Here is an 8,424-nt window from a genome sequence, read left to right as displayed (position 1 = left end):
AAGCCGTCTCTTCCTCCTGTTTCAACACCCTCTGCCTGCTCCGCAGGATCTACAAGTGGATCCCCACCGAAACAAGAAGAACGGTCATCCAGGCTCTCGTCAGCAGCAGTTTGGACTACGGAAACGCCCTCTACGCAGGAGCCTCAGCCAAACTCCTGAGACGGCTTCAACGAATCCAGAACGCCTCGACACGCCCGATCCTCGACATCACTCGCCGCAGCTACATCACACCCCACCTGAGAAACCTGCACTGGCTCCCCGTCAACAAGAGGATAACCTTCAAGCCCCTCACCCACGCACACAAGGCACTCCACAACACCGGACCAGCGTACCTCAACAGACGACTCAGTTTCTACGCCCCTACCCGCCAGCTCCGCTCCGCCGACCGCGCCACAGTCCCCCGCATCCGAAGTGCGACCTCCGGCGGCAGATCGTTCTCCCACCTCGCCGCCAAGACCTGGAACACCCTCCCCATCCACCTACGATAGACCCAAGACCTGCTGACCTTCAGAAGACTCTTCAAGACCTGGCTTTTCGAGCAGTAGCAGCATTCCCCCACCCTCCAGTGCCTTGAGACCCTCACGGATAAGTAGTGCGCTTTATAAATGACATGATTGATTGATTGTTTGACATATTCAAAATAAATGAAGTGAAGTAAGAAGGAAGTGCAAACAAAAAACCTTATACTTATGTTGTCATTGTTAAACGATTTATGAAGAACAGTTCATTCGATGCAAGACTACGTTCCATTCATATTATAAAGTGCACGTGCAAAATGCAGTGACGTGTACAAATACAACTTAATACCAGAGTCACTGAATAAACGAACCAAAGAATACATATAAATATTGCATGGGTAGTTCCTGAAATGTTGTTTGAAAAAACTGTAGTTTCTACACAATGTGAACTGAAGGTACTTATGTAGACTAGCATCAAGCAGAGCAAACCAACACTCATCTTCTGAAGGCAAGTTCACGTTGTTATCAGAAAGGGAAATTCCTGACCAAAGGGATTTGGTTTGACTTGTCATGAAATATTGGAAAACTATAGTCAAATAAAGGTCAACTCCAGTGAATGACATATGTTTTTGCTTGCAGCTGCTTTAAGCATTTTAAAACAATTCATTGATGTGGTTCCATCTATGCTAAAAGGGTGTCATTTGGCGTCACACTCTATCAAAGCATTTTCCAGAATACTTTTGAGCATTACTGGAAATTAGCCTTGCCATCTGTATCCATATCTTGAAATATTGTTCAACTAGGGGTTCTGATCATTCTGACGTTTCTGTTTTCTTGATCACTGGTTTTGTTTCCATGGATAGTTTTGAATTCCTCAAGCGTGTTTGCTTGCTTGCACGTTGCCAATACCTGACATGGAGGAGAAGGTAGTTATTGAGTGCAAGCTTGTCCTCTGACTGCTTCAGTCATATTGCGAGTGTCGCTAGAGTGGTTGGAGAATGTTGATCTTCGGTCCACACTTCCCATAACAGAACAAAAGAGATCATGAACATGTTTGGCAAATCTCCATTGGTAATTTCAAACTTTGTATCTCATTTTTCGTTTTGAGAAGGTATGAGATCTCTAAAAAAAAATGTATCAATCTTCTTCCGAATGAAAATGTGTTCCTGTTCCCAAGACCTTGATCATGAATGTGTAGCTAGTGTTATTCACAGAATTTTGTAGGAACTCATAGGTGATTTTTTGGAGCAATATATTTTCTGTTGCATGCTTTCATTGAAAAGGCAGCCCTTTTGACAGCTTCTAAGAAGGAAGGAGTAACAGTGGTTGAAAAGTGATGTGAACGGAAGGCACAGTTGCGGTACTTCGCTAAGTATAGCTCCAACGGATACACCTAAAGTGTCACAAGTCTTATATGTAATACCGTTTTCAGATATTTAGCTTTGGGTGGTGCTTGAGTTTACACAAAGGATACAGGTAAACCTATGTAGCCAAAATACACCATACCCTCCCACCACCACCACCACCAAAACATGCTGTTTAAAACCCTTGAGATTGAATACCACACTTTGAGTTTTTATGTTATATATAGTTAAGCCTCATTCTTCACACAACTGGTCACATTTCTTAAGAACCTATTGCCATCTAAATTGTGTTCCTGTGTCATGCACAAATAACATCACTTGGACGTTGCAGGTAAGCCTCAGTCATCCTTAAAGCCTCTTAGTGAATGGATTGTGGAAAATAAAAATGCTCTAAACATTTGAGGCTCTCAAGTGTGCAGGAAGGCTGCACGGGAAAAAATAAAAACCTACAATTTTGCTTTTTTCATTTTATGAAACACTCCAGGCACAACAATAACCAGAAATGCGCTGATTATAAGATATGTTCAATTTTTGTCTTTTAGGACCTGCAAGAGGTACACAAACTGAGAGAATAAACGTCCAGACAGGTGATTTTGTGCCATCACTTTCTACGGCTCTAAATCAAGAGTGTGCTATATAGCACATATTTAACTTAGTGCAAATAAATAAAGTTAGTTTATTTATTTATATAGTTATGTGACATAAAGTCATCGAAACATATATGTCCTATGGGCCAGATGTATGGCTTTACCCATTCTGTGTCTATGGGAAAATGTGTTTGTACATATAGCCCTATATGTTGATAGGGCCCTTCCGGCCACAGTCCAATTTACTCTTTCAGATTCCACTTTGGTCTAAGGCTCAAGGACTGGTTAGCATATCTAATGGTTTTAGGTCTGTTAGGAAAATTCCAGAATCTTTAAGATTCTATGACAATTAAAACTTTAGCCTAAAACGGAAACCGGGCAGAATGTAAGTGTACATCAATACTTCAACCAGCTAATTCTGCTGGGTACCTACATTACACGCAACTCAGTCCCCTTTCTATCTTGCTTGCTATTTGACAGACTGGCCTTTCAGTTACTGTATTTCAACCACATCCCTGGAAATAGAAGAAAGACATCGGAGCATCACTGCACACCCACTAGCCATAAGACAGTTTTACTCCTGTTTATCCGCTTCTGCATTTGGCAGTTTTATCACTCGAATGGAAGAGAAACCTCATGTGCTGTCTGAAAAAGAACTATTGTAATCAGAAGTCTTGGCAGTATCATTCCAAACCGTGTTGTTATGAACACAAAACCAAAACACTTTCTACCAGAACATAAAGTTTTGTCGGGAACACAATAGTTCAGTTGGCAGTCACTATCACTGAGGTCTCTGAAGGCAAATGATGTGCAGTTCATGCGCCTGTAATGCAAGGAAGCCAATAATATAGTGATGGTGACTGGCCTCACAAGTAGGCCACTGAACATTCTTTGGGGAAGACGAGGACATGGAGGGTCAATTGCGAAGCGCCTACACTTTGCTGTACTTGCGTGCCTTCCCCCCACTGATGCACGAAATGCTCTGTTTGTAGCAGCCTACTAGCCTGTCTTGGCCCAGTTTGAAAGCCATAACCATAATGGCCATGCCAATGACAGTGTAAACCGACAGCCCCAGAAAGTAGTTAGGATGATTGGGAAAGATATCGCCGAAGCCAATGGTAGTCAGTGTGATGAAGCAGAAGTAAAAGGCATCCACATAGTTCCAGTCCTTCTCCCAGATGAGAAGGATGGAAGCTCCGCACAAGGTGTATGCCACCACAATAAAAGCAATCAGAAAAATGGGCACATTAAGCTTGTTAAGTTCCTTCCCAATCTTGTCAAAATCCTCCATTGCACTGTGGGCCAAGGGCATCTTGTTCAGCTCTGGGCAAGAGCGGCATCGACCTAATTTGAGGTCATTTACAGACAACAGTTTCAGGTTCCCTTTAGCGATGATCAGTTCAAATATTTCTTTGTTTCTGAGGAGGACAGATTTATTTTTCCCCAGCTGGTGCCTCTTTACCACTTCAGCAATGCTTAAAGGTTCTTTGAAGACCACACGCTGGTTCAAAGGGAGCACAGACTCAGACTTGGATGCAGTGTCCTGCTTGGTTTTTCGTTGTGAAGAAAATCGGGTGGACAATAATGACGTTGACTTTCGAGATGCTCTTCTAGACCATGCCTTTTGAACAATACAGTAGGACTTAGAAAGTATTGCTGCCAAGAGGTCTCCTAGGTCAGCCAGAAGAAGGAGCATCAAAGGAATTCCCACGGAGGCATAGGCAATGCATGCAAACTTTCCACCATCGGTGACTGGGGATAGATGGCCATACCCTAAAGAAATGAAAGAGACAATGTATTAAATTGTGGATCCATTGAACGCATCCAGCATGAAACAGATTTTACCAACAGTCTTTGAGCGAACCCAGTAAAGGTAAAGTTTTCATATGGATCAATGAGCATTTCAATGTAGAGTGGAACAAATAATAAACTAGCAGGGCGTTGGGTCCACACATTTGAGAAATTAGCAAAGAATGTCAGCTTTGGTTTTATGCAAGCCTCCAGTTTGGGATATTTCTGTGAAATATGTACTCAAGGATGATTTGTGATGGCATTAAAGATTATTATTACATTTTTGTGCAAACTAAATTAATTAATTTTCTGACTTTTAATGATTATGTTGTATCCAGGCCACACATTTGCTAATATGGATAAAAACTTTTGCCAAACAATGCTACCAAGAAACGTGATGTTTTTAAACCCAGCGATGACCCATCAAGAATCCACTAGGGTAAAAGTAATCTTGAGTAGGTAGGCATACCAATTTATCACAAATTACTTTGCATTCAAAGAAAGTGCTGTGACATGGATGTTCTTGAGATCAAACATGGAGGGCATTTTTCAGAGAAGAACTGTAAGAAACAAAGCAACAAATATGTATAGCATCCACTACAAATAAACATCAACTCAGCAAACTGGAAAATGGCATCTCATAGACTTCAAAAACAGCTGCACAAAACATATTCTTATCACAGGTAGTTTATATTGAATTTAAAACTGTATTGTACTGTAGATGATTTAGTTATCTCACATCACTAATCGTCAATAGTATCTTAGTGTTTGAAAATAAAAACATGAAATCACAGCAATAGAGCACCACACCCTGTATGACATCCAAAAAGGGCACGATAAACAAATATATTTTGTTAGTGGAAAATATCTATGTTATCTTTCATGACTGTAATGAAAACTCAGTCCATAGCCCTGAAGGAAGCATCATCTGTAGAAGAGAATTTAGAATTTGTGACAGCCATGGCATATGCCATAAGACAAGGCCAGCTGTGTTGTCTGGTAATGTGAAATTGTAGCCTCTAAGGAATATGGGGTCATGAAAGGTAAGCACTTGTCATACACAAGATTTTAAAATAGATTTTCTGCTTTATAGAAAACCAAGAAAGTGAGAGAAGCTGTAGGGTCACCAGTTAAGATGTTCTCTGGCCAACATTCAATTGCCCTGTCCTGTTCTGTGGATTCTGAAAATATTAAGGGCCTGATTACGATGTCGGACAGACGTCCGTTGCGGAGAAATAACTTCCCGGCCTTAGGATGGCGGTTCTGACCACTCTATTAAGATGTGACAACCCAAAGGGCATTTACAAACCTACATTTCCAAATGGGAGTGTGTGCGGTGGGCGGAAAGGGCCCACAGAACAAGCTTCCATTGAGAAATGGATATTTAAAAACTTCCGTGCGCTGTGTGGCAGGTCCAAATGCGGAGGGCCAGGGGAGAAGGGGGCCCTGCTAGAGGCCCACAGTCCGTTTCTGAAAGCCAATCCATGTCGGAAAGGCCAACATGGATTGGCTATCAGAAACCAACACTGTAATCCCCGTCGAGCCTAGCTCCATCATCATTGAACGGATTACTATTCCACTCCTGTTCCGAATGGCTTACAGGGCCCTTCAGAAGAGTTGCATAATCTCCCCGTTGGGTTCCTTTCGACTGCTGTAATCAAAATAGAGCGATCAGAGGGAGACCTCAGGATGTCGGGCAGAGAGCCTCTGACCGCTGGTTGGAGGCTCTCCATCCAACATCCATATCGGGCCCTTATTCTGGTAAATTGGTAAATCAGAATCCATGCCAATAAGAGTAACCCCAGGCGTAGTGTGCATAGCGTAGCTACACAGAGGTCCATGGAGGTGAAAACAAACTCCGTGGAGCTCGACTCTGCTCCCATGCGCAGTTTTCTCAAGCATTACTGGTACAGGTGAGGAAGAGGAGGAGGTCAGCCCGGGGACGCCGTGGTACACAGGTAAGTGGTTTTAAGTTTCTTTTTAATTAAGGTTAATTTATTTCTCAATAGGGGGTGGAGGCGGTGGCTGGAAAACTCTGCTCCGCTGTAGAGTGTGTGGATATTTGCCTGCTCCCCGTTCTCCGCGGAACGCAGAGAAGGCAAATCTCTGCACACTACGCGGGCAGAGCGAATCTCTCCACCCGGGGTTAATTAAGAGGCGAGATCATAATGCCCATATTCTATAGGAATTAAAAAGAAATTCTAATTGAAAGAAGAATGTTTTAACCTGTCTTCAAATAAAATAATCCAGCCAATGATCCGCATCCGAGAGTGCTCCAAAAGTCTGCTTTGCCAGCATCACTGCATCAAAAAAACGTCATTGAATGCTCCAAAAAGATTCTATGGAAGGATCTACAAAAGCTATGTTTGATTCCATTGCGCTTAAGATTGTGAACACCCCAAAAACATTTCCTGGGCAATCCCTGCCTCTGTCAAAGTAGAAAACTGGTGATGCTGGCCAGAAACCTACATGTAAACTTTAATGTAATTAGTATTGTACTGAAATCGCAAGCTGTGGTCACCCATCAGACTGCAGTCTATGTGTGTGGTGTCATAGTGAGATTGAATATGAGAGCAGAGCGCTCTGGGGAATGCCTCATGCTACAGAAACACATGAAGAGAGCATACTTCCTAATTGGTGCTCTCTATGAGAGAGAATTTAAATCATCTTCATAACGAATCCAGTACTGGGCAAGGTCATTTGCACCAACACAAAGAAAAACTATTTAAATACCATATTAGGCAATCTGTGACTTATGTTTCAAGTGAGTGCGATGATGGTTGGTCACTGCTAATTGTACACATATTTTCTGATACTTTCTATTTAATCTTTACACTTAGTCAGTAGGAGGCATAGAGCATGGGCTAAACATATCTGTACTAGGGGTGGACAGTAAACTCCACTCCGTCGGTGGAGTTTGGAAGGTTTTGCCATTCCACACTCCGCTTGGAGCGTGGAGTTCGGCAAAATTCTACCAACCACTTCGTGGTAGAATGTACTGCCCACCCCTACTTATGATGCGACGATACCATGTGTTTTTTCACTTTACTATATTGGTCATTGATCAAGGCCTCTAGTTCTTCATAGATTGGCAGTCTAGGATGAAGATGTACTTTTTCTGCTAAAAGTATGACTATTATGTATATGTTTTAGCTTGCATTTAACACCTGTGTGACACACTTGTTTTCAAGGCATTTAATCGCACAAACTGATAGAAATATCATCCCTCGCTCACCCGCACATATCCCCCTCTCCTACCCACCCGTCGTTTATTTATGGTTTAAATATTGGATGGAGGTTACAGCGAGGGCATCTATGACACTCCTGAAGAGCCTCTACTGGGAAAAAGCCTAAATCGTCTCTAGTTAGTCCATGCCAGCTGGGACTGTGCCTGGTATGCATCGCCTTCACGATTGGGCATAAAACAGTGAGCACTCCTAACTTCAGTGGAGGGCATCTTGTAGTGGTAATGGTGTTCAGGTTTTTAAGCATAATTTGTTAGGAGTCGTTTATTGACTACATATAGTATTAAGATGATGGGCTAATTTCGGGCACTGCCAATAAAGAATTGTCGACTATAAAGGAGAGCCAAAGTTGAATATTATGCAAATTAGAACTTCTGCAATGTGCTCTTTTTGTTTCTGGTGCAAACTTGCACATGTTTTTAGTGCAGTTATTTAAAAATGCAGTGGGGAATGGGGCTGTTTATATAAAGAAACACAAAATGGCTGTGGTCTGAATGGCAGAAGGATGAGTAGTTGGGCACTATCTAACTGAATACCGAAATACATTGTGAGTGACATACATCTACAATTATATTGCCATGTCCCACGCAGCGAGGAAGCTTCAGTGTTAAATGTTTTTACCTGGGTTGGCAAGTGACAGTAAAAAGACCAGCGGAGCCATGGTGGGGCCTGTCCTCCTGATACCTCCAGCTCATAGCGCCTTGTGTTCTGCCTCCGGGAGGAGCCAGACTGTCTGTGAGCTAGAGTGGTCAGGCGCAGACCGGGCACAGGCTGGCTGTACCAGGGTGTACCTGTCCATTCAACAAGTTAGTGCAGGGAGGGGAGCACAATAGGAGGGTCTGGTTACGCTCCTGGCTTTGTGGGTATAGGAGACCACCAGATGCTGCCAGTCCATTTGAGCACTGAGACCATCTGACCTGCCCGTGGGGTCGGAACGGCAAAAATGTTCTCCGGTGAATTCTCACTAAAGGTCGTCTTT

The 8,424-nt window shown here is 42.8% G+C and overlaps 1 protein-coding gene across 1 annotated transcript in view; it reads right to left on the bottom strand.

Moving 5' to 3' along the window:
• Window positions 1-700: 700 nt before the first annotated feature.
• The window catches only part of KCNK18 (potassium two pore domain channel subfamily K member 18), a 142,339-nt gene continuing 134,615 nt past the window's right edge, over window positions 701-8,424 (bottom strand). The window contains exon 3 of the mRNA XM_078641191.1: window positions 701-4,182. Coding sequence (XP_078497317.1) covers window positions 3,341-4,182 — 842 coding nt within the window. The 3' untranslated portion in view covers window positions 701-3,340. The remainder of the gene's footprint in view (window positions 4,183-8,424) is intronic.

Source organism: Lissotriton helveticus, chromosome 5_1 (genome assembly GCF_964261635.1).
Source record: "Lissotriton helveticus chromosome 5_1, aLisHel1.1, whole genome shotgun sequence".
NCBI classification, from domain to species: Eukaryota; Metazoa; Chordata; class Amphibia; order Caudata; family Salamandridae; genus Lissotriton; species Lissotriton helveticus.
This window is presented reverse-complemented; position numbering and strand designations above follow the sequence as displayed.